A 25,470-nucleotide genomic window follows, 5' to 3' on the forward strand; every position below is an offset into this window, starting at 1 on the left:
AATTCAAAACACCCTAAGCATGAAATCCTATTGAGAACCATTTCATTCTCTTTAATCATCCATTAGATTGCTCAGAATCTAATGACAAACCTTCAAGGTCATTATTTTGGACATTAATTACTACTGTAATGTGGCCATGGGAAATGTATTTTTATTTTATTTTTTAAAAAAATTAAAAAATTATTAGGGGGCTGGGGATATGGCCTAGTGGCAAGAGTGCTTGCCTCGTATACATGAGGCCCTGGGTTCAATTCCCCAGCACCACATATACAGAAAATGGCCAGAAGTGGCACTGTGGCTCAAGTGGCAGAGTGCTAGCCTTGAGCAAAAAGAAGCCAGGGACAGTGCTCAGGCCCTGAGTCCAAGGCCCAGGACTGGCCAAAAAAAAATTTTTTTTTTAAATTATTATAAAGATGATGTACAGAAGGGCTCCAGGTCCATAAGTCAGGTAAAGAGTACATTTCTTTTTGGACAATGTTACCCCTTCTTTCCCTTTCAGTTTTCCCTCCTATCCCCACCCACAAAGAAATGTGTTTAAATTATTTAAATGTATTTTAAAAGAGTTCTGTTTAGTCAAGTACCAGATGAATTTGCCATTTTATTTGTGTGTGTAAGAATCTTAGACCTGCTCATGGGCTGCTGTAATCCTAGATACTCAGGAGGCTGAGATCTGAGGATCTGGGTTCGAAGCCAGCCCAGGCAGGAAAGTCTGTAAGACTTTTATCTCCAGTTAACCACTAGAAAAATAGAAGTGGAGCTGTGGCTCAAGTGGTAGAGTGCTAGCCTTGAGCAAAAGAGCTCAGGGACTGTGCCTAGAGCTGAGGATCATAGTTCAAAGCCAGCCCAGGTAGAAAAGCCCACATAGTGTCCAGTGAGTACCACTGCTGCTTTTGTTCACCCAATGATTTGCATATAATATAACCGAGTAGCAATGACAGTGTGACAGGATTAGGTGATCCTAAGGTGTTACAGCTTGTCCACCCCTTCTCGCTCAGTCCCCTCTGTGTAGACACAATTGCTGCATCACCAGCACATAGAAGCAGCAGCAGACGATTCACGTGGTGACCAGACTAACAAAGATTCAGAGAGCCTGAAGCACCCTAACAGCTAACTCATTTTCCTGGGTCACAGAAACTGTCTTTGATTGGGGCTGGAGGGGTGGCTCAGGTGGCAGAGCCACCAGCCAACGATCAAAAGCATCAGTTACCGAGTTTAAGTCCCTGTCTTGGACCAAAGGGGGAAAAAAAAATCCAAGAAACTGCGAGATAATATTTTGGGTCTCAGCCTGCTATGTTGGGGAAGCATTTGTTGAATGGGAATGTTAAGTTGGTTAAGTATGGCAATATATAATATGTTATATACATAATTTAATACACAATATAGAACGTTATGTATTCTATATTCTATATAATATAGTACATTATGTACTAAGTAGTACATTATATATATATATATGCCTCCAAAGTAGTTACTGAGCATCACCTCATTGCCCACTGGAGGGCGCTGTTGTGCAGGCATTCTGTGCAGTGCACCCTGAAAATCAGGCCCTTGACAGATTATCCAGATGCTTCTTGGACCCTTGTGAGTTTGTATTTTTGCCTCTTAAAGATATACGGTTCCATTTAAATAAGCATTTCAGAATTTTCATGAATACATAAGTAGGGTAAAAGATGTGTTCCAATATTCCATTCATATATGCATTGAACAGATTGGATATCATTACATTTAAACATGATATGTATGTATTCAATTGCTTTGATTGTTGATAGCTAAAAAAAAAAAATCACCTTGGAATGACAGATGCTTTAAAAAGAGCATTTTTTTGTGTGTGTGCCTGTCCTGGGGGCTTGAATTCAGGATCTGAGTACTGTCCCTTAGTGTTTTTGCTGAAGGCTAGCAATCTACCCTTTGAACCACAGCTCCATTTCTGGCTTTTTGGTAGTTCATTGGGAGGTAAGAGTCTGACAGACTTTCCTACCCAGGCAGGCTTCGAACCACCATCCTCAGAGCTTAACTTCCTGAGTAGATAGGATTACAGGTATGAGCCACCAGTGCCCAGCTAAATGTTGTATTTTGAGATCCGAATCCTCCAATTTGTATTGTTTGTATTAACATTGTCTAAAAATATATCGGAAGAGTTTAACTTCTTTTTGTAAGTTGAAATGATTATATATGGCATAATTTCGACAAATAGCTGTGTCTGGCTTATGTGAATCAGCCATCTCTCCATCTCTTCAGTTGACATGTAAGTCAGAAGGTTAGTTTTACAAATGAACACTCTGTAGTCTAGTTAAGTGTGTGTGTGTGCGCGCGCGCGTATGTGCGCACACACCAGGGCAGGGGAGCTTTGAACTCAGCGCCTGGGCACTGTCCTTTAGCTTTTTCACTCAAGGCTGGTGTTCGTGTCTGTGTGGGCTTCAAACCATGCTCCTCAGATCTCAGTCTCCTGTGCAGCTAGGATGTCAGGCGGCAGCCACCAGTGCCCAGATAAACACGTTTTGTTTGATGCCATTGCTGCCTTCCCAAGGCTGAAAAACAAATTCCTGCACTGGCATCGGAGTCATTGGAGAAGAGTTTAGCGCAGCCGTCCAATCTGTTACAAAAGCGGTGCCATGCTTCTGGGAGATGCTGGACAAGATTCAGGCGAGTGTATAAATTGAGGCTCCGGCAGGAAACACATGGCACACACCACTGTTGAAATTTGAGCCGAATTTTGTTTTTGTTTTTGTTTTTGTTTTTGCCAGTCCTGGGCCTTGGACTCAGGGCCTGAGCACTGTCCCTGGCTTCTTCCCGCTCAAGGCTAGCACTCTGCCACTTGAGCCACAGCGCCGCTTCTGGCCGTTTTCTGTATATGTGGTGCTGGGGAATCGAACCTAGGGCCTCGTGTATCCGAGGCAGGCACTCTTGCCACTAGGCTATATCCCCAGCCCCTTGAGCCGAATTTTGAAAAACAGACTTTTCACAAAGGGCTGGACAAAGTAGAGGGGGAGCACTGGAGAAGCCTCCTTTTGGAGAATCCCGATTATTACAAGCCAGGATGGCCGCCATGGCCAACTCATCATGACTCAGCACACAGAGAGCCAAGGAGCAAACATTCTGACCTCCCTCCCATCTCCCACCAGTGCTGCAAGAACTGAAACCAGTCCCTGGCCGGAAGACAAGGAAGTCCATTTCTTTCTTTCTTTTTTGTTGGCCAGTCCTGGGGCTTGGACTCAGGGCCTGAGCACTGTCCCTGAGCTTCTTTTTGCTCAAGGCTAGCGCTCTGCCCCTTGAGCCACAGCGCCACTTCTGGCCTTTTCTAGATATGTGGTGCTGAGGAATCGAACCCAGGGCTTCATGTATACAAGGCCAACACTCTTGCCACTAAGCCATATTCCCAGCCGGGGAAGTCCATTTCTACAGTCCACGGGGGCCAGCCCAATGGGACACCAGGTGAGGTGGAGCAAGAAGACCTGTGGAGGAGAACCCCCAGAAAATAACCAGCACAGGCAATTTGGTTCAATAGGGGTTTCTTCAGCACTCTGTATCATATGTATCACATACACATATCATATATTGCATATATATCACACGTGTATTATAATGTATACATCATACATGCATGATACATGCATATACATATATACATAACGATATAGATGATACATATACATGCACGATATATTACATATGTATGATATATGCACATATCATGTGCTATATACATATATCTACACATCAATATAGCTGACATGCATGTATATGTGCCATGCATGTACGGACATGACACATTTACATAAATGCAGATATACATATGTGGCACATGTGATATATGATACACGTGTGTATAGGATATGCATTTCTTAATATATGTATATATGCATGTGTATGTACATATATAGAGTGCTAGGCAAGCACTCTACCACTAAGACCACATTCCCACATTTAAAAGAGAACATGAGGACATACCTAGGCAGGATAGCCATGGAGCAAATGGTCAGTGAGGCTACCACAACATGGGGTCCGGGGGGGGGGGACAAGGATAGAAAGAATGAGAATCAGCTCCTTTCCCAATAGTTTCTAATCTTCGAGTCCCCGTTGAATCTGCAGGACTCAGGAAGATTGGGAGGGGGAAAGGGGGTGACAGCCTTCTCTTCATTGCTAGACTGAAATGGAGAGGGGAAAGCACTCATTTTGCCTCTTTCTTTTTCTTTCCTTTCAGGGTCATCCCCTGGCCTATGGTCTAATGCCCTGGGATCCATCAGTGGCCCAAACAGAGCCCAATGAAGCCCACGCTTTAATGAGATGTGGACCTTCACTCTAACAGGAAAGTTGCAGATGCGAGAATGAACAGGACAGCAGGTGAGGGGAGGGGCCGGGAGGCATTAGAACGAGGGAAGTCAGTGAGAAACAGATTCTGGCAAGCTTGAGGCCGAGGAGGAAGACAACAAGCCAGGTGTTTTTCGAGAGAGAGGTAACAGCCAGGCAAAGGCTGTATGAAGGTCAGAGGGTGCAGGGAGCTTGATCAGTGGGTAAAGGAATTGGCTTTGGTAGAATGTGAGGTTTCCCCTGCCACCCCCCCCCCCCCTACACCCCTCAAAGTGACCAGAAAGTTGAGTTCTGGTCTTGAGGAGAAGGATGGAAAAGAAGGACTTGAAGTAGCACACCTGCTCAGAGTGACAGCCCCGCTAATCCCGCCCCTCTCCTTCCGGTCCCGCCCCCTCTGTCGTTACCGGGACGCTAGGCCCCGCCCCTTCCAGCGAGGGCCCGCCCACTCCCTCCCAGGTCCCTCCCCATTCCCTGCGAAGATTCGCTCAGCGCCACGCTCCCCCCGTTAGACCCGCCTCCTGTTTTTGTTTCCTTTCCCCGCCCCTCCCCCAGCTCCGGACATGTCCCGCCTCCGCCCCGTAAGACAGGCCAATGAGAACTCGCTATCCCCAACGTAGTCCCGCCTCCACCTGTGAGTGACGGCTGCTCGAGGCTCCGCTCCCCCGCCCGTGCGTAGCCACCGCGCCTCCGTACACTACGCGCGCCACGCCCCGCTCGCCCGTGAGGTCCGGTCGGCGGCGTCCGGGCCTGCGGTCCTCCTCGGCTCCCCGGACCTCGCCCACGACGTGGAGCGCCGCGGCGGCCGGTGAGTGGGAGGAGGGGGCCGCGGGCCTCCGGGACGCCGCCCTTCCCTCGCGGGGTGAGGTCTCGGCGTGGGGAGCGGGGGTGGGGGGTGTCGGGGGTCAAAGGTGCGAGTGTGAGGGCGGGCGGGGGGGTTGTCTGTGGAGAGCGGAGGCGGAGGACCGGGCGAGGGTGGGAGGGGTGCGGCGTGGAGGGCGTGGGGAAGGCCTTTTCCCAGGGCTGGCTTTCCGCTTGAACACTTCCTAAGTTCAGTCTCGGGTGTAAATCCCGAGGGGTGCGTCGTGGTGCCCATGGGTGGGTTCAGAGCCTCGTTTCCTGTTTGTGGGGTGGGTATGTGGGCGCTTCATATCCTGTGTCACCACGGTCTAAGGATTGAAACCAGGAAAATAACAATAGTACTGGTCTGCTAAATGTCCACACCATCAAATGTCACCGCTCTTCTTGTTACTGTATAGGATCCAATCTGGACCCTACATTGCATTTAGTTGTCACCTGTCCTGCCTGGGTTTGGACCGGGGGAGCCTTACAACTTGCTAGTCACACCTCCTTGGTCCCAGCCTCTTTTGCTTCCCGGCATGGCCTGTGAGCATTCTCTTGACACTTCCACATGGCTGGGATGACAGGTGTGCATGGTTGTGCCCAGCTTTATATTGGTTGGTGACGTGGAGTTTTGTGAACTTTTTGCTCAGGCTGACCTCAAACTATAGTCCTCCTACTCTCAGCCTCCCTTGTAGGTAGGATTATAGGCAGGAGCCACTATACCTGGTGGGGAATGTTTTTCTTTCTTTCTTTCTTTCTTTCTTTCTTTCTTTCTTTCTTTCTTTCTTTCTTTCTTTCTTTCTTTCTTGTAGAAGTAGACAGGGTAAATTAGATGGCTACGTTTATATATCAATTACATTTACATAACATTTCCCAAATCTAAGAGTTACAGAAGGAATGATCCAAATAACCCATGCTTCTTAACGGTTATTGGGATATGAATTGACAGTGGAGTATCTCTTAAAAGCAGAATGTCAAATGCCAGCTCTTCGTATCTGAATATGTGGAGGGAAGAGCAGTGATCTTGTTTGAAGTATGACCAACTTGTCCCAGTTTTAAAACAAAAAAAAAAATCAGTTTCTGAGGAACTCCCAAAATTCAGGCCACCTGTCAATGCCTGGAACATTTCTACTAAGAAACCACTGTATATTTCAGCTAACAGGAGCAACGTCTTGAGAGGAGACCAGAGGCACTGGTGTTACCTCCTTGGAGCCCTTGGTGAGGCTCAGTAGGGAAGAGGTGGGCAGGGCTGGCCAGAGGTGGCTGGACTGGCCCCTGCAGTCATTTTTCCATTCTCAAATCAGCCGGCATCTCAGGAAATTCCGCAGGGGCAGAGACTTTATTTGCATATATATGTGTTTATAATTTTGATGGTGCACAGGAATTGATTCACCATTGTACTTTGGAGTCTTGGAAAAAGGAAGTATGAAAACAGGAAGAATAAGTCCAAAGTCTGAAAATTACCTGTGCTTATTGAGAATCGCTGGGTTAGAGGGATTCACATTAAAAACAACAAAAACCAAAGTGTTCACGACTCTCCAAGCTGGCCCCAGTGTTTTCCAAGCTTGATAAAGAGTTTATCAAGTGGTTGCTGGGGGGAAGTTTATAGGTTTAAGTTTTGGATATGCTGAGATGCAAGTTATAGTGAGACCGTTTCCATCACTGCTGGAGTGAGAGCTGGAGACAGGGATGGAGAACATCAGTATGGAGCTTAGAATGTGAACTTGAGAAAAAGCAAGCAGTTGGAGAAGGAGCTTGCATAGAGGGAAGGCAGAAGTGTAGAGACTGGGGTTGGAGAGGACAGAAGGGAAAGAGTTTACTGAGCCTTAACACACATCTCTGTCTGGGAACCCAACCTCATTTTGGCTTGGAACCTCCACTTACCACGAGCTGAAATCTTTTTTACAAGTTAGTTGCTCCTGGTTATTCTGTCATAGTGACGCCGAGCTGACTAATATCAACCTCTTTGTGTATATCATGGATCACTAGATACGCCTCTTCTACCCTGTGGTGAGTTGTCACCATTACCATACCAGTTCTTGCTGTCCAGAGCTCAGAACCACAGTATAACTTTAGAGTTCTGATATTCTGTTCATAATATTCATAGCAGTAGCCAGTAATAAAAATAATAGTAGCCGATAATAAAAATGCTCCTTCCCCTTTTTTTGCCTTCCTGCACAAGTCTTATGTCGTTTCACCAAATGTTCTTATCTGTTGTGGCGCGTGCCTGTTCTTGTCGGTCCAGTTTTGTAGGGAGGATGAATAAAGTGTCCAAAGGCCATGTAACTACGAAGTCATGAGCTGGATCTGAGTTTAGGGCCACTTCTCCAGGGGCCAGTCTCTTCTGAACCATGACAGGGTAATGGTGTTTATAGATAGCTGTGGTAAGAGACGTAATTAATGCCATAGCCCAGACTGGACACAAGAGGCTTCGTTTTCATCAGAGGAGGAAGCGACACTATTGTACTCTTTGGATGCCCACATGTGGAATTGGCTCTCGTGTAATAATAGGTTGCCACTCACAGAGTGACTGGAGGACGGGATGGTGGGTTAGGTGTGGCTCACCCTCCGCCCCTATTGTGATTTAGGAAGCTGGACTTTTCTGTCTCCCTCAGCGTCCACCTAGCTCCAGAAAACAAGAAATCCAGTCTATAGACTTGTGCCCTAGTGAGGAAGGGGAGGGGGACTTCCAAGGACAGCATTAACTTTTGCCGGGGGAGTCAGGAGGAAAGGATCAGATGGAGAAATCACAAATCACAAACAGGCCCCGAGTCTCTCCAGATGTCCTCCTGAAATAATCTTTAAGAAATTGAGGTTCAGCCCGGCACTGGTGGCTCGTGGCCTGCAATCCTAGCTACTTAGGAAGCTGAGGTCTGAAGCCCACCTGCACAGGAAAATCCACAACTTCATCCCCAGTCGAGCTGTGGCCCAACTGGTAGAGCTGTGGTTTTGAGCAAAAGAAGCTCAAGGACAATGCCTAGGCCCTGAGTTTAAGCCCCAGGAAAAGAACAATGGTCAGTGGAGGTCAATTTCCCACAGTCCTCTTAAAGGACACCCCCCCCCCCAAGACCTGATGCACCTGCTACTAAGCCCCAGCTTTTAAAGGTTTCCCCACCTCCCACCTCCACTACCTGGGAACCAAGCCTCTAACCATGGGCCTTTGGGGGGGAATACAGTGAGAAGCCCTCAGTTGAGTGACCCCCTCCCCCCCACACACATTGGCCATTACTCAGGGCCCAACAACAGTGTTGCAAAGATGCACCTGCAGATTGTGTGCCTGGTCAGGAAGGGTCCTTTCTGAGTCACTAACTCTGCTGTATTCAATCGTCCTGATTCTGGCTTTGAGACTTCCTTTTTTGGTTGCTGAATGGTTTTTGTTTGTTTGTTTGTTTGTTTTTGTCTTTACAATTTGAATGATATTTTACTTTTTTTTTTGGCTACAGCTTGAACTCAGGATCTGGGCGCTGTCCCTCGGCTGCATTTGCTCAAGGCTAGTGCTCTATTGCTTGAGCCAGAGCTCCACTTTAGGCCCTTTTGGTTTATTGAAGATAAAGAGTCTCACAGACTTTTCCTGCCTTGACTGGCTTTGAATTGTGATTCTTAGTACTTAGCCCCCTGAGTAGCTAGGATGATAATACCGAGCTCTATTTTAGTTATTTTTGAAATGTGTAGCGTTGGTTGAGGCCAGCTGGTTCTGTAATGTAGTTTGTTTGTTTTTGCCAGTCCTGGGGCTTGAACTCAGGGCCTGGGCGCTGTCCCTGAGCTTCTTTTGCTCAAGGCTAGCACTCTACCACTTGAGCCACAGTGCCACTTCCAGCTTTTTCTGTTTATGTGCTACTGAGGAATCAAACCCAGGGCTTCATGCATGCTAGGCAAGCAATCTACTACTAAGCCACATTCCCAGCCCCTGCAGTTTTGTTTTGTCTTGTCATTTTATTTTGAGCTCTGTCTCAGCTCATCTTCCAGAAGAGCTTTGTGGTAACTAAGATTTCTGCTTGGTGGGGAAAACTGTGAAGATTTTGAATATCCCCAATGACTGTTCTCTCCAGTTTTAAGCCCTTGGTGTCTTAGAAAAAGGATCTTACTGCTTAAGATGAGCTTTAGCACGGTGGCTTCTTCATTTGCTGTGAGGATTCAGTGAAACCCGGCAGGGTAGGGCTTCTTGGCCCTGTCCCCATGGCGCCTGCGCCAGGTCGTGTGGAGCTGGGGCCCGCCTGCCTGCTGTGGCCCCCACACCCCCAGGTACAGTGGGGTCGGGTGGGGAGACCCAGGGGAGGAGTCCTGCGTGGAGCTGGCGGGAGGACCTGTGCTGCACATCCTATGGACTGCAAAGCTGGGGGATGTGTTCCAGACCTGGGGCATCTTTGGCCACAATGTCCTCTTGGAGCCCTGAAGATACAATCTCATTTAAAGACACAATGGCTCTCCTTGTTTCTAACCACACAGGTCTCTCTTGCCAGTCTAACTACTGTTGCATTCTTGTCTTTTATTTTTGGAGTGCTTTTAAGATTTCCTATTTTCTCTGTAGTACTGGGTATTGGATTTAGGGCTTTGCACTTACTAGGAAGGCTCTGAACTGCTTGAGCTACACTTTGGGCCTATTTTGCTCTGGCTTTTTTTGGGGGGGTGGGTCAAAGGGGGCAGTACCATAGCTTGAACTCAGATCTTCTTGCTTTTGTTCAGCATTCTTGCTCACAGTGGGCACTCTACCACTTGAACCCTACTTCCATCATGGCTTTTTGCTGGTTATTTGGAGATAGAATCCCGCAGACCTTCTTCTGCCTAGTTGACTTGGAACCTCGATCCTCCTGATCTCAGCCTCCTGGGTAGCTAGGATTACAGGTGTGAGCCATCAAAGCCTGGTTTAAGGCTTTCCTGTTATGGTCTTCTTTATTTATTGAGCTTTCATCTTATTTGTAGCTATTGAATGCACACACACACACACACACACACACACACAACCTATAGTCTCTTTAAGGACATTCTAGTCAGCATTTCTTCTGACAACTGCTTTATCCCTTACATCTTGCTTTTCTACTTTTAGCTCTGTATGCATTTATTTTTGTCTTGTTCTCTATTTTCTTTCAGGGCTTTATTCTAGTTATTTTCTTCATACCTATCTTGTAGTTCATTGATTTTCTCATTACTTTGATTTTTTTTTTTTTTTTGCCAGTCCTGTGCCTTGTACTCAGGGCCTGGGCACTGTCCCTGGCTTCTTTTTGCTTAAGGCTAGCACTCTGCCACTTGAGCCACAGCGCCATTTCTGACTTTTCCTATATATGTGGTGCTGAGGAATCGAACCTAGGGTTTCATGCATGTAGGCACACATCCTACTGCTAAGCCACATTCCCAGCCCCTCGTCACTTCGATTTTGACTTACACTTATTAATTCTAGAATTTCCATATAAAAAGTGTCCAGTTTATTTGATTTGGGCTATATTGGGGATCGAACTTGGGGCCTCCTATTTCTGTATGATGAGCAACTTGATGCTGTTGCCCTTCCTGAGCCGGAGTGTGTTATCCTGCTTCACCACCATTGAAGGATGGGGCTCTTTCCCCAGTGGGGCTCACATGAGCACCTTGAGCCTTTGGCTGAACCTGTCATGTAAGCCATCTAGACCAGCAGAGCTCTGCTTTATCCAAAATCAGATGTTATTAAGAGTAAACACAGTCACTCCATAGTGTGTTTCTTTTTTTTTTTTTAATTGCTGGTCCTGAGGCTTGAACTGAGGGCCTTGGGTGCTGTCCCTGAGCCTCTTTGTGCTCTAGGGTAATGCTCTACCAGTTGATTCCTAGTGCCACTTCTGGCTTTTTCTGAGTATTTTATTAGAGATAGGAGTCTCACGGGCTTTGCTGACCCTGCTGTCTTTGAACCACAATCCTCAGACCTCAGCCTCCTGATTAGCTAAGGATTACAGATGTGAGCCACTGGCAACTGGCCCTAGTGTATTTCTTTAAGACTAACCCATTTTTGCTTTCTGTTTTTACCATACAGAAAGCTTACCAAAGATGAGAGTGACCTTATCAGCTTTGGATACTTGTGAGAGTTCCTTCACACCTCTGGTGGTCATAGAACTCGCTCAGGATGTCAAAGAAGAGACCAAAGAGTGGCTGAAAAGCAGAATTATTGCTAAAAAGAAAGATGGAGGTGAGTGACATGCTTATTATTAACACTTGGGCCCTCCCACTGACCCACAATGCGTTTACAAACACACTTGTATTTCCTAACATTTACTGCTTGACTCTTTAATATCTATGGATGGCTACATCATGTGATTTAAATCCTCGCTCGACTGTCAGCTCTGAACCCTGTGCCTGGCACAGACAGGACTTGGGGCACTGTCTGGGCCCAGGTGAGTGCCCACTGGTCTTCGTGTCCACCACGGAGCTGAGGGAGGAGTAGGCCCCTGCTTGCAAACGCGGTACCATCTGGGTAGGGAGAAACTCGGGTGACAACGTAGTAGAGATCCATCCCCAGCTGCGCATGCGCCGGCGTGGGACCCTCATGAGTCAGAGGCCTGCTGCTGTCCACGAGGAGGATAGGGTGGGTGGATACTTTGTCCTGCTCTTTGGAAGGACCAGAATGACTCAACCAGAATGACTCAGGACACCATGGGTTGGTGCCTTTTTTTTTTTAGACAGTACTAGGGCTTGAACTCAAGATCTGGGAGCTGTACCTGACCTTTTTTGCTCAAGGCTAGCACTCTACCACTTGAGCCACAGCTCTACTTCTGGTTTTATGGTGGTTCATTGGATGTAAGAGTCTCACAGACCTTCCTGCCTGGGCTGTCTTTGAACCACAACCCTCGGACCTCAGCCTCTGAGTAATTAGGATGACAGGCGTGAGCCACTGGTACCTAGCTAGCTCAGTTGGTGCACTTGTGAAGCTCAGAACGACTAGGACTAGATGAGAAGGTGGGAGGGTGTTTTATAGTCACGAGTGTTTTGTCATTTAAACAAAACAGCACCCTGAAATAAATAGACTTTTTACAAAAAAACAAAACACTGATTGTACAGGACTATTGTGATACTTCCAGTCAGTTGTGAGACTTGAACTCAGGGCCTGAGTACTCTTGGTGCTCAATGCTAGAGCTCTACCACTTGAGCCACATTGCCACTTACTGTTTTTGAGTGGTTAATTGGAGATAAGAGTTTCATGGGGACTTTCCTGCCCAGCCTGGCTTCTAACTGTGATCCTCAGATCTCAGCCTCCTGAGTAGCTAGGATTACAGGTGTGAGCCAGCAGTACCCAGTTCATTATTCTGTTTCCATACATAAATGTAAAGTACTTTGATCATATTCACCCTCTTTCTTCCCACTGGTGTCTTCCCCTATACAGGAATTGTTTTATATTCCTGTCACTGGTTTTTTTTTTTTTAATGTATATTAACTAGCCAGATGCAGTAGTTCAAGACAGTAATCCTAAACTACTTGGGAGATGGAGATTAGGAGTTCATGGTTCAAGACCAGCCAAGGGGGAAAACATCTTGAGCCTCCATCTCAACCAATGGTTAGATACAGTATGTATACCTGTCATTTCCAGTAACATTAAGAAGCACAAGTAGGAAGATCACAGCCCAGATTGGCCTGGGCATAAATTGAAACCCTGCCTTGAAAATAACTTAAGGCCTGTCATCCTAGCTATGCAGGAGGCTGAGATCTGAGTATCGTGGTTCGAAGCCAACCCCGTGTAGAAAAGTCTAGGAGACTCTTACCTCCAGTTAACTACAAAAAGCTGGAAGTAGAGCTGTGAGTCAAGTGGTAGGGTGCTAATTTTGAGCGAAATGGTTCAGGGACAGTGTTCAGGTCCTGAGTTCAAGCCCTAGTACTGGCACACACACACACTAAAAGAAAACAACTTAAGGCTAAAAGGGGCTTGAGGTGTGTTTCAAGTGGTAGAGCACCCGCTTGGCAGGCTGGCGGCACTGGATCCCCCATGTTCCCAATTTCAGCAGGAGGTTTGAGGTTTATCCTCTGCCCTCTAACTCCCCATCCTCCTGCCTTGGCCTCCCAAGTGCTTGGGCTGACATGCCACCACACTCGGCTCCCGTTTATGGCTTATCTTACTAGCATATGCTAGTTCAAATTTTCTCACATTGTCATCTGTTATGTTTACATTAGGAAACTGCATCCTTTTATTTGATTTTTTTTTTTTCCTGTCCTGAGGCTTGAACTCTGGGCCTACGTGCTGTCCCTAAGCTCCTTTTGATTAAGGCCAGGACTCTTCCACTTGGGCCACGGTACCACTTCCAGCTTTTTCTGTGATTTAATTGGAGATAGAGTCTCACAAACTTTCCTGCCCAGGCTGGCTTTGAACTGTGATCCTCATATCTCTACCTCCTGAGTAGCTAGGATGATAGCTGTAAGCCACTGGTTCCTACTCTATTTAATTTTTTTTTTTTTTAGTGCACTTTTATACCTACAGGTAAAGAATGTTAGAATCTCGTTTCTAGTCTTTTTTTTTTTTTTTGTCCAAGATAGAGAATCAAACTTGGTATCTGATGCTTTTGCTCATTGGCCGACATGCTTATTACCACCTGAGCCAGGCCTGTATAACACCTCAAGCCTACTTCTCATTTGAGTAAATGACCCATCACTAACGACTGCCATTTGGTATGTTTACTAAATTGGGGGTAATAAATTCAAATGAACATAATTACAATAGTACAGTAACACAGCATAATTTCTCATGGGAGCAGAAACATTGCATTTGTTTAGAGAAATGCCACTTTTCCCAAATTTCGCATGTCTTAAGATGACACTCCTCTTTTGTTTTGGAAGGTGCCCAGCTGTTGTTCAGACCACTGTTAAATAAATACGAGAAAGAAACACTGGAGAACCAGAATTTGTACCTGGTTGGCGCCTCCACGGTCAGGTTACTGCTGGGGGCGGAAGCTGTGGGCCTGGTGAAGGAGTGCCATGACCAGGCCATGCGGGCCTTCACCTACGGAACCCGGCACAACTTCAAAGGCTTCCATGGTAACTGCCGCCCTGCCTTCCCCCCACCCCCGCACCCCACTCACTACAAGAAAGCTTTTGAGCAGTCCAGCAGACATTTTCAGAAAAGGGGGCAAGGTTTTTGGGACCATCCTATCTCCGTGTGATTACTCAACACTGCTGTTTAAAGCAAAAAGAAACTATATGTAGCCTTCGATAATAAGTAAATGGACAAAGATTGTGTTCCAATAAAACTTGATTAAACCACACAGCAGGCCAGATTTGGTCCCATTGGCCATACTTTGCCACTTCTGGAATAGAGGAACACAAATTAGCAAGACTTGTGTAACTGTGTGTGTGTGTGTGTATGTGTGTGTACGTGTGTGTACATGTGCCAGTACTGGGGCTTGAACTCAGGGCCTGGGCACTCTCAGCATTTTGCTGGCACTCTACCATTTGAGCGAGAGCTCCACTTCTGGCTTTTTGGTGTTTAATTGGAGTTAAGAGTCTCATGTGCTTTCTTTTTGCCCAGGCTGGCTTTGAGCCCCATTCTTCAGCTCTCAGCCTCCTGAGTTGCTAGGATGACAGGCCACGAGCCCCTGGGCTGCCCCGCTCTATATTACTCGATGCTAATTTTCATAGATGAATATTCACTGGCTGGATAATAGTAAGAAACAAAATAGTAGTTCTGTGTCCCGGAAACATCATTTCCTGGCTCCACCTGAACTTACGAGGGTATTGGGCTCTGTTTGTTCAGGAAGGGAATGTTTCTGGAAGGCTCAGGGAAAGTCGAGGTAACTTGTGTCAGGGCGGGTGCTTGCTTCAGTCCTGGGTGCCATCCAGGGCCTTTTTACTCTGGACTTGTACACCTCAGTGACCTAGGAACTGTACTAACCTCTTCCAAAGAGCCTTTTCTTATCACACCTAGTTTTATGTTCAACTCCAGAAGGGAATGAGATCAGCATGAGAGCTGGAAGGAGATTTTCCTATTAAGGCCAACTTAATGTTTCTGCTCTGGTCAAAAATTACATTATTGGGGCTGGGGATATGGCCTAGTGGCAAGAGAGCTTGCCTCGTATATATGAGGCCCTGGGTTCGATTCCCCAGCACCACATGTACAGAAAATGGCCAGAAGTGGCGCTGTGGCTCAAGTGGCAGAGTGCTAGCCTTGAGCAAAAGGAAGCCAGGGACAGTGCTCAGGCCCTGAGTCCAAGGCCCAGGACTGGCCAAAAAAAAAAAAAAAAAAATTACATTATTATGAATTTGAATTTGTCACTTCCAAGTTAATAAAAATATAAATGACAGAGGAGAGCGGTTCTTTATCATTAAAAAAAATAAATGCAGGATCTAGAAAATGCAGTAGAGAGCAATGGGAAGTAGACTTGAGGGTTTGGAGGCGTGGCTCAGGTGGCAGAGCACCAGCCAATGAGTGAAATTGTCAGCTACCCATTGCCTGGTGCTTGTCAGTACTGAGATTCAGCAGGTGTATGTTGTTGGAATGTACGAGTATTATGTGATAATTATTAAGGCCCTCATATGATTGATTGATTTTTATTTGTTGACTGGTTGGTCATGGGGCTTGAACTCAGGGCCTGAACACGGACCCTGATCTTGTCTGCCCAAGGCTAGCGCTTTATCACTTGAGCCACTGCTCCACTTCTGGTTTTCTAGTGGCTATAGAGATAAGAGTCTCACAGACATTCCAGCCCAGGCTGGCTTTGAATTGTGATCCTCAGACCTCAGCCTCCTGAGTAGCTAGGATGACAGGTGTGAGCCCCGAGTACCTGGCCTAAATTACCAATTTTATACTTTGGGTTCCGCTTTTATACTGTTAATTATATCATTATTTCTATAATCCTAATTGGGATATTACTGCTTTAACTTGACTGGTGCTGAGAAAATAACTAGAATGTTTTGTTTTGTTTGTAGATAATAATGATGATTTTCTTACGATGGCAGAATGTCAGTTCATTGTCAAACATGAACTTGAAAATCTCAGAGCTCGAGATGAAAGAATGATCCCTGGTTATCCCCAGGCAAAGCTGTATCCAGGAAAATCGTTACGTAAGTCACTTTATCGTCCAGGTTGTTGAATGCACATTCTAACACAACTGTTCTTTCCCTAATAGAAACAGATGGTAAATCTGACTGAAAACCGTACATCAATTTACAACAACTTTTTCTCATGAACACGTTCTTTTGCTCTTGCGCCTCAGTATATTGACACCTTAAATCTTGATTTTTGTCCTCTATGGTTTACCACTTCTTAAGGACTCACTGAACATAGCTAGCTTGAAATTCAGTATGAACACATACATGTCTGACTTGATTAAAATGAGTGAAGCTGCCAGGCACTTGTGGCCCAGGCCTGTAATCCCAGTTATTCAGGAGGCTGAGATGTGAAGATTGCAGTTTGAAGCCAGTGTAGGTTAGGAGAGTCTGTGAGAGTCTTATCTCCAATTAGCCAGCAAAAAGTTGGAAGCCCAGTGAGAGCAAGAGGCCCTGAGTTTGAGCCCCAGTACCAGCACAAAGCAGAAATAGGCTTTAAAGAGAACGCTGGTTTGCAGACTGTGAACCTTTACTATAATGTGTAATTCTAAGTTTGCTTCAAACACAGTGTCACGACCTCAGAGCATTATTGCTGCTTAAAATACACTTTAAACACAGCAACTTCTGTGTCCCTAGTCTAGTTTCCTTTAAGTAGTCAGTATAATACTGCCAGTCCTTACCCCAGAGGACATAGTACGGATTTCTCACAGCCTGTGCACATTTACCTTTCACGACCCGTCACCAAATATACTTTAGGTGTTGTTTACTCAAAGCAAGATCCAGTCAGAGGAGGTCCGCTTCATTTGGTTGTTACATCTGTTAAGTCTCCTTAGTGTAGAACAGTTTCTCCCCCTCCTCCCTTTTTCTCTCATGAAATTGACTTGTCCAGGAAACCAGGCCATTTGTCTTCAAGTAGTGTTGTTTCAGTTTTTGAGTTTTCTGGTTGGTTCCTCCTTGTTCCTCCATCCTGTGTGTTTCCTGTCGCCATCTCATCTTGATTTCCTCAGAGTAGTTACCTCCCTATAGTACAGAACCTTCCGTGCTTATCACTATGACAGCATCCATACAGTAGAACACTATGTGGCCTAGAACAGGAATAAGTTGAACTTAATGTAGAATCTAGAATGATCCAAGTATACTGTAAAATTAAAAAGTTAAGACCCAGAATGGTACATATGCCCCCCATTTCTGTGACAGTGTGTGCTTCTGCGTGATGTTTCCCTAAGGGTATCTCATATGATAAGAGCCAGGGAAATGCATTTGGAAAACAGAATAACAAAGAGAACAAAGTTTTCCTATTATGTGTTGTATCAATTAAAAACAATCATTTAGGGCTGGGAAAGGGGCTTAGTGGTGAAGCCCTGGGTTCAATTCCTCAGTAACACATAAAAAGTCAGAAGTGGCTCTGTAGCTCAAGTGGCAGAGTGCTAGCCTTGAGCAAAAGAAGCTCAGGGAGCAGTGCCTAGGTCCTGAGTTCAAGCTCCAAGACTGGCAAAACAACAACAACAACAAAAAATGATTTAAATGTCCACTGTAGAAACTCTAGATCCTATTGTCCTCATACACTAGAATAAATTTGACTCGCTGTACCATCCCTGTACCATCCCTCTGATATTCAGAAAGAAAGACAGGCAAAAGAAAGATCCAACTTTGGAGAAAAGTCATGTCAATGGGGAGATTGCATCGCAGGACACAAAGGAAGATATCTGTGAGAGACCAAGTCTCAGAGGACCTTCTCCTGGGCTGCCATGTCTGCCTGAGCAGTGCTGTACGCACAGGCCGAGGCTACAGGCCCCTGTTTCTGGTTGATGGAAACGGCTTTCAGAGGTCACAGGAAATTTGAATGTCAGTGCTCGTCATTCTCGTCTGTCTACATTGCAGGCATCTACTTGTATGGATGGTACTTGATCTCGGTCCACATCTTTGCCTGGACCGAGCTCTCTTACTCGGTAGATCAAAGATTACCATCAGTTTCAGGGAGATTTTCTTCAGTTGCCTGTATGATTTACTAAGTTGTATTGGCACTGTTCATGTTTTTCTCTCTGAAATACTTTTCATCTTGGTTTTGATAGAACTTTGTTTGTGTACCATCTTCCTGACTGATTTTAGTCTTAACCCTTTTTTATGGTAAGTTTACTGTGATTTTTATCCTTATTTTTTACTTTTGTTGGTTGTAGGGCTTGAACTCAAGGCCTGGGCACTGTCCCTGAGCTTTTTCACTCAAGACTAGCACTCTACCACTTTGAGCCATAGTGCCACTCACTTCCAGTTTTCTGATGGTTAATTGGAGATGAATCTCATGGACTTTTCTTCCTGGGCTGGCTTTGAACTGATCTCAGCCTCCTCAGTAGGTAGGATTACAGGCATGAACCACCAGGGCCCTGCTTGATTTTGAATTTTAATTTTTTTCATTATCATACATTGCTGTTCTCTCAGTTCTCATAGCTCTGCTTTGAATTTTAATTTCAGAGATGTCATGTGCATTCATTTAACTTCATGAAGAATTTTGTAGGATTTCCTTGCTTGATGCTGTAATTTCTTGTTTCTTTTCTACTGTTTATGCCTTTTTTTCAGTATTTTTGTTTCATTAAAATATTTTATTTCATTGTAAAGGTGATGTCCAGAGGGGGTTACAGTTACATAAGTAAGGTAATGAGTACATTTCTTGTTGAACATTGTTACCCCGTTATTCCCTTCCTCATTATTTACCACTTTCTCTCCCCCTCCACTCCCCTCCCTACCCCCCCCACCTTTTTATGGATCTTGACAGCTGTCCATCCCTTGCCCCTGTGTGAGCCAAGGTCTCTTCGGGTTCTCCAGTGCTGCCTTCTGTGGCATGCAGGTTGTAAGAGGAGTCAAGGCATCCAAGAATGCCACTTGTATTAGCTTTATCTTAAGGGCTGCTACTTAGTTCAAGTTAAAGCTCAGTTTCAGCATGCCTTTCAGACAATCCATATTATTCCCATGGACGGAGCCACTAGGTTTGGCTAGGGTTTGAGTCGGTTCCTCCGAAGACTCATTGTTGGAGGCTTGGTCCCCAGTGTGCTGATGGGGCTGGTGAGAGGTCCGTGGGTCAATGGGGCCGTGCCTTGGTGGGGACTGAGGGCCCTAGCCCCTCTGGCTTCCTGTTTGGCGATGAGATCTTGCCTTGTTACACGTCCTCCTTCCGCTCACCAAGGTCCTCACCAGAGCCGAGCTGACACTGGCGTCATGCCTTGGAATCTCCAGGACTGTGAGCTCAAGAGACCTGTTTCCTTATTAAGTTAACCTGCCTTAGGTGTTGTATTACTGTAACCGAAGAATGGACTAATACAGGATCTGATACATCTGAATATTATATCCTTAATATTGTGAAGTTATTCTTTTTTTTTTTTTTTGCCAGTCCTGGGCCTTGGACTCAGGGCCTGAGCACTCTCCCTGGCTTCTTTTTGCTCAAGGCTAGCACTCTGCCACTTGAGCCACAGCGCCACTTCTGGCCATTTTCTGTATATGTGGTGCTGGGGAATCGAACCCAGGGCCTCATGTATATGAGGGAGGCACTCTTGCCACTAGGCCATATCCCCAGCCCGTGAAGTTATTCTTTTACAACATTATAGTCGCTTCTTTAGAATGTCTCTTGTACACAAGAAAAGGGATAGGTTAGAGTCCGCAGATTTGATCTTCTGATTGAACATCCTAGCTAATCAACATTGTAAGAATAATGGCCTACATTCCAGTAAAGTATCATGCATCAGGAATGTATATAAGGAGGTTTAGCCACAACAGTGTGGGTGCGCACGTGTGCATACACAGACACACAGAGAGTTTTGCCTCACACATATTTCCAGTCTTAATATTTAGCAAGGATAAACACAGGTGTCCTTGAGAGCATCTGTTCACCCCCGAGTGCGGAATGAGATGCTGGGGTGGCCGGGACCAAGGAGCCCCTCCTTGTGGCACCCAGGCTCAGCCTGCCCCCCCCCCCGCCCGTGGCGCAGAGCAGCTATAGTGTCCAGAGAGACTTCACTTTCCTGGTGAGTGGACAGTCACATGAGCCAAAGGAAAAGCAGCACTGCGTTAGGACTGTTGCTGCCCTATCTGACTTTTTGCTTTCCCTGCATAGACCAGGTTAGTGAGAGTCTCCCTTAAATTAGATCTTGATTACCTTGGCCAACTGCCCCAGCACTGGAGGGAAGGAATATAGTTTCAGTTGTGGCTTTCTTTAAATAGGCCCACTCGGCTTCAACTTTTCCTTTCAAGGGAAGGCTCCTTCCCAAATAATTACATACTTAGATGACACAAGAAGGTTGATGGATTTTAGAAAAGAGAGAAAGAAAGAAAAAAGCCTCTATTTTTAGAAGTTGAAAGCAGAGCCGTGCTTTGTCGTTGCTGGTGACAAGCAGCCCATAGTTTAGGACTTGCAGCCTTAGATTCTGTCCAAGGGTTCCATTCACCGTCCTATTTTTAGAGCTGTAAAGCTGGTTTTCATGTCTGCTTGGAAAAGTCTTCCGTGGTAGAGTGGGAGTCGGCTCTGTAAAACAGAGAAGAACCACTTAGCAAATGAGCTGTGTGTTGAAAAATGGTGTGGGGAGATTGAAAAAGGTAATAAGGCTAGGAATCAGTGAATTGTGGGTGTCAGTTGCAGGAGTGTCCATAGCAACCTTTTACAGCAAAAATACTTAAAAAGTATGCTTCACAGCCCCAGAAGCTATCCAACTTAGGCTCTATGTCTTCTCTCCTCTCTCTGCTGCTTTTTTTTTTGCCAGTCCTGAGGCTTGAACTCAGGGCCTTGGGTGTGCTGCCTGAGCTTTTTATTTATTTTGAGATCTTTTTCAGTCTTTAAGGATCTTTTTTTCCTCTTGCTCATGTCCGCCCAAACCTGACCGTGGATGAAAACAGTTAAAGCATTCTTCCCTGATGCAGATTTCATCTTATAAACTGCCGGATTCTAAATATGTATCCCACTCTCCTAATACGGCCCAAGGTACTGCAGTTTGAGCCCTACCCCACCCCCTTCAGCCCAGTGAGCTACTTCAGCAGGAGGAGGAACAAGGTGGTCCACGTTTCCCTTTAGTATTGCCTGGAGATGTGGCCTCAAGTTCCATTGATTTTTTTTTTTCCAGATGTGTGCATGAGCGCTAAAGCCATACTAGTCAAATAACTGCTGAAAGTAGGAAATGTTTTTACATATGCAACATAAACATATGTTCTGTGTTATTATGATTTTATTTATATGTTATATATCATTTGTATATTATGTATATTATATAATTTTATTTTGATTTTGGGGCTAGTGCCGGGACTAGGGCTTCCAATTTGCTTGGCTTGGTTGCTTGGCCTCAGCCCAGCATCTTGTTGTTTAATTGGAGATAGGAGTTGTAAGGACTTCCCTGCCAAGGCTGGATTTGAGCCTCAGTCTTCCAGATTTCATCTTCCTGAGTAGTTAGGATTACAGATGTCTGGCTTCTTCTTCTTCTTTTTTTTTTTTTTGGCCAGTCCTGGGCCTTGGACTCAGGGCCTGAGCACCTTCCCTGACTTCTTCCCACTCACGGCTAGCACTCTGCCACCTGAGCCACAGCGCCCCTTCTGGCCGTTTTCCATATGTGTGGTGCTGGGGAATCGAACCGAGAGCTTCATGTATAGGAGGCAAGCACTCTTGCCACTAGGCCATATTCCCAGCCCTGGCTTCTTAATTTGATTTTTATTTGTCCTGTTTGTGGATATGTCTTTGCATTAGATTAGAGAAGAAGAGCATGATCAAAAGTACTTGGTATCAAAAAGAATGAAAGGGACGTTTTCCTACATTGGACTTAGCGATTGTGCTTTCTGAGCATATTTAGTAAGGGAAGAGTAATAAGCAGGTAGAAGATAGTAAGAATTTTAGCCGTTAGTCATAATAGTCAATGACAGGGAACAATTTCCCCTACTGGAGGGTTAGTTAGGTAATGGCATTTCATTCACGGTCATATTATGATGCTATTAAAGGAAAGGTCTGCTTATATTTACTTACAGTGCTGGGAATTGAACTCAAGGCCTACTGCATGCTAGGCCAGCTCTGAACTGAGCTGGTACTGAGCTACGAGCCAGTCTATGTGGACACTGAAAAATGTCAAGTAATACCATATAAGAAAAGAGCAAAGTAACATATGTAAGCTATTTTTTTTTTTTTTTGCAGTGCTGGAGTACCTTATACTTAAAAGCGGGTACTCGATCCCAACCTCTTTTTCTCTCATTAAGTGGCACAAAGCCAGAAGGGGAGGTATGGCTCAAGTGGTAAGAGCCTTGAGCAAAAAAGCTAAGCAGTTGTGTTATGTCCTGAGTTCAAGCCCTGGTGTGCACGCACACACACACACACACAAAAGAGAAAAGGTATTTATCCTCTGCGTAAGGACGTTTGCGCTCTGCAGAGCAAAGGGATGTCCATATGTAGGCGTGTGACGTGCCTGTGTGTGGCCCGTGGCTCTCACCAGCATGTCCTTTCACTCCGTTGAGGTGTATCTGGCACGTTTTCCCCTCTCCAGTGAGAAGACTGCTCACGTCTGGCATCGTGGTCCAGGTGTTCCCGCTGCATGACAGTGAGGCCCTGAAGAAGCTGGAGAACACCTGGTACACTCGGTTCACGTTCCAGTATCAGCCCATAGGTATGTGTGCCACACGGGTCTCTCCCAGGGGAGAAGGACCTGCGGGTGTGTGTGTGTGTGTGTGTGTGTCACCATCCATCCATGGCCTCCTTACCCCAGGGAAGATGTTCAGTGTCCTGTTAGGCAGAGCTCACCAGCTGCCTGGCTCAGGGAAAGGGGAGAGGGTTAGATGACCTTCTTATTCCTTTTTTACTTAGTGGTGTCATTCTGGGCCAGTGACAGCATTGGTACTCTGTGATGCCATTCTGGACTAATGCCATCATTGGCATATATCTCACCAGTTGTGTAGACTGTTCACTCAAGGCTAGTGCTCTGTCATGAATTGCCAAAAAAGCTGGAGATGGAATGGTGGCTCAAGTGGTAGAGCAGCTAGCGTTGAGTAGAAAAGCTCAGGGGCAGCACCCAGGCCCTGAGTTCAAGCCCCCACAGTGGCACAAGAAACAAACAAGTAGGACTCCTAACTGGGGCGTAGCGAGCACTCTAAGGTGAGTCTGTGGGAAGAAGGTATTGCCTAGGTGAGGAGGGGACACTGAGCCCGGCTGCTCGGCTCAGAAACCTCAGAGTCGAGTCAGGGCTGGCGCTGTGCGAGGGCAGCGTTGGACTTCCCATCCTGACACGTAGCATGAGAACAGACCTATGCAAAAGCAAGGATGTTAAATGATCTGGGAGGAAAATCCATTTCCTGAGGTGACTAAAAGGAAATCTTCTGGTGGTCCCCCCTTTTTCCCCTTCTGCCACAGACAGTATTCGTGCCTACTTTGGGGAAACCATCGCCCTGTACTTTGGATTTCTGGAGTATTTCACGTTTGCCTTGATCCCCATGGCCGTCATTGGGTTGCCCTACTACCTGTTTGTGTGGGAAGACTACGACAAGTACGTGATCTTCGCCTCGTTCAACCTCATCTGGTCCACTGTGATCCTGGAGGTGTGGAAGCGGAGTTGTGCCAGCATGACGTACCGGTGGGGGACGCTGGTCATGAAGAGGCAGTTTGAGGAGCCCCGGCCCGGGTTCCACGGGGTCCTGGGGATCAACGCGGTCACCGGCCGAGAGGAACCAGTCTACTCCAGCTTCAAGAGACAGCTGCGCATCTACCTGGTCTCCCTGCCCTTCGTGTGCCTCTGCCTGTACTTCTCTCTGTACATCATGATGATTTACTTCGACATGGAGGACTGGGCCCTGAGCCTCCACGAGAACAGCGGCTCCGAGTGGACCAGCGCCTTGCTGTACGTGCCTAGCATCATCTATGCCATTGTGATTGAGATCATGAACCGCCTCTACCGCTATGCTGCCGAGTTTCTAACCTCATGGGGTAAGCCCAGCAGGTGGTGCTCGGGTCTTACTTGAGCACGGTCCTAGGGCTCCCGCAGCAGCTACCTTCCAGAGCACGTTTCTGTCCTTGGGCTTGTCAAGGAGGCATAAGAAAAGTCCCTTGGCCTCGCAAGCTCATGATCTCTGAATCCCGGTTTATCTATCAGAGTTCTTGTTTACCGAGCGCTGCTCACACATCGTTCTGAGTGGCCCACCCAGCACTTCACTAAGGGCACCGTGAAACAGATATAAACGGTTTCACCATTTTATGGATCAAAGATACTTCACATCTACAGAGCGTAGAGCCAGACCAATCTAGATCTGTCTGTTCAAAACCCACGTCCCTACTACCGAAGCACTGTATTTGGTATTGTGGGTAGAGATCAGCTGGGATTGCTTTCAGGAAAGGCCACGTGAATTCTGGTTAGTCTCCTAGAACAGAATGCCTGGTGGGTTTGGTGCTGAGAACCTCAGCAAGGGGCCAGCAAGCATGCGGCGTGGGGAAGGGGGACGTGGACAGAGTTGGAGCATGGCCTTCGTAGTCCCTTCATGCCTTCACTTACGGATTCATTCAAATAGGAACTTGATGGGCTCTGAGGATACCTTGTTACTATTTTCTTAGTGACATCATGACTGTAGCTACCATGTACTGAGTTCAGGCCCTGGACCGAGGTTGTAGATTACTTCTGATCTTGCTGGCGAGCCTGGGAGGAGGGTGGTCGGCGTTGACCTGTCAGCGAGGGGCTGAATGGCAGGAGGCTCACTGGCCTAAGTTCAGGCTGTGGCTGATGGAGGAGTAGCCATGCACAGCCAGCTCAGCCACATACCACTTCTCTGTGCCCGGTAGCCCTCCTCCTTGTACTCTTGCTTTGCTATCTTGGCCTCTGTGTTTAGATGGTGGCTGCTAACTGCTTTTTACCATAATCACTTATACTGGAAAAGGGCATTTGCCAGCACTTTCCCAATCTCCTTTTAGAGCCCCCCCCCCTTTTTTTTGGGCTGGTCCTGGGGCTTGCACTCAGGGCCTGGGCGCGGTCCCTGAGCTTCTTTTGCTCAAGGCTAGCACTCTACCATGTGAGCCACGCGCCACTTCTGGCTTTTTTGAGTAGCTTACTAAAGGTAAGAGGCTCATGGAGTTTCCTGCCCCAGATGGCTTTGAACTGTGATCCTCAGATCTCAGCCTCCTGAGTAGCTAGGATGACAGGGGTGAGCCACCAGCACCTGGCTTAGAGCTAAAAATTTGAAAATAATTAGATCACAATGATACTAAGATAATTTTTTTAAAGTGCTGGTCCTGGGGCTCGATCTCAGGGACTGTGTGCTGTCCCTGAGCTTTTGTGCTCAAGGCTAATAATAACTCTTACACCATTTGAGCTCCCCGCTTCCATAGTTTTCTTCCCTGAGAGA

The 25,470-nt window shown here is 46.4% G+C and overlaps 1 protein-coding gene across 2 annotated transcripts in view; it reads left to right on the forward strand.

Annotated features, from left to right (window-relative positions):
* The first annotated feature begins 5,006 nt into the window (after window positions 1–5,006).
* Window positions 5,007–25,470, forward strand: part of Ano10 (anoctamin 10) — a 35,357-nt gene continuing 14,893 nt past the window's right edge. The window contains exons 1-6 of one of the 2 annotated variants that reach the window (XM_048334664.1): window positions 5,007–5,113; window positions 11,144–11,296; window positions 13,930–14,127; window positions 16,015–16,149; window positions 22,635–22,754; window positions 23,495–24,064. In XM_048334664.1, coding sequence (XP_048190621.1) covers window positions 11,158–11,296; window positions 13,930–14,127; window positions 16,015–16,149; window positions 22,635–22,754; window positions 23,495–24,064 — 1,162 coding nt within the window. In that variant the 5' untranslated portion in view covers window positions 5,007–5,113; window positions 11,144–11,157. The remainder of the gene's footprint in view (window positions 5,114–11,143; window positions 11,297–13,929; window positions 14,128–16,014; window positions 16,150–22,634; window positions 22,755–23,494; window positions 24,065–25,470) is intronic. The other variant, XM_048334665.1, reaches the window with a different exon arrangement.

The sequence above is a fragment of the Perognathus longimembris genome, chromosome 26 (assembly GCF_023159225.1).
Source record: "Perognathus longimembris pacificus isolate PPM17 chromosome 26, ASM2315922v1, whole genome shotgun sequence".
Classification (NCBI taxonomy): Eukaryota; Metazoa; Chordata; class Mammalia; order Rodentia; family Heteromyidae; genus Perognathus; species Perognathus longimembris.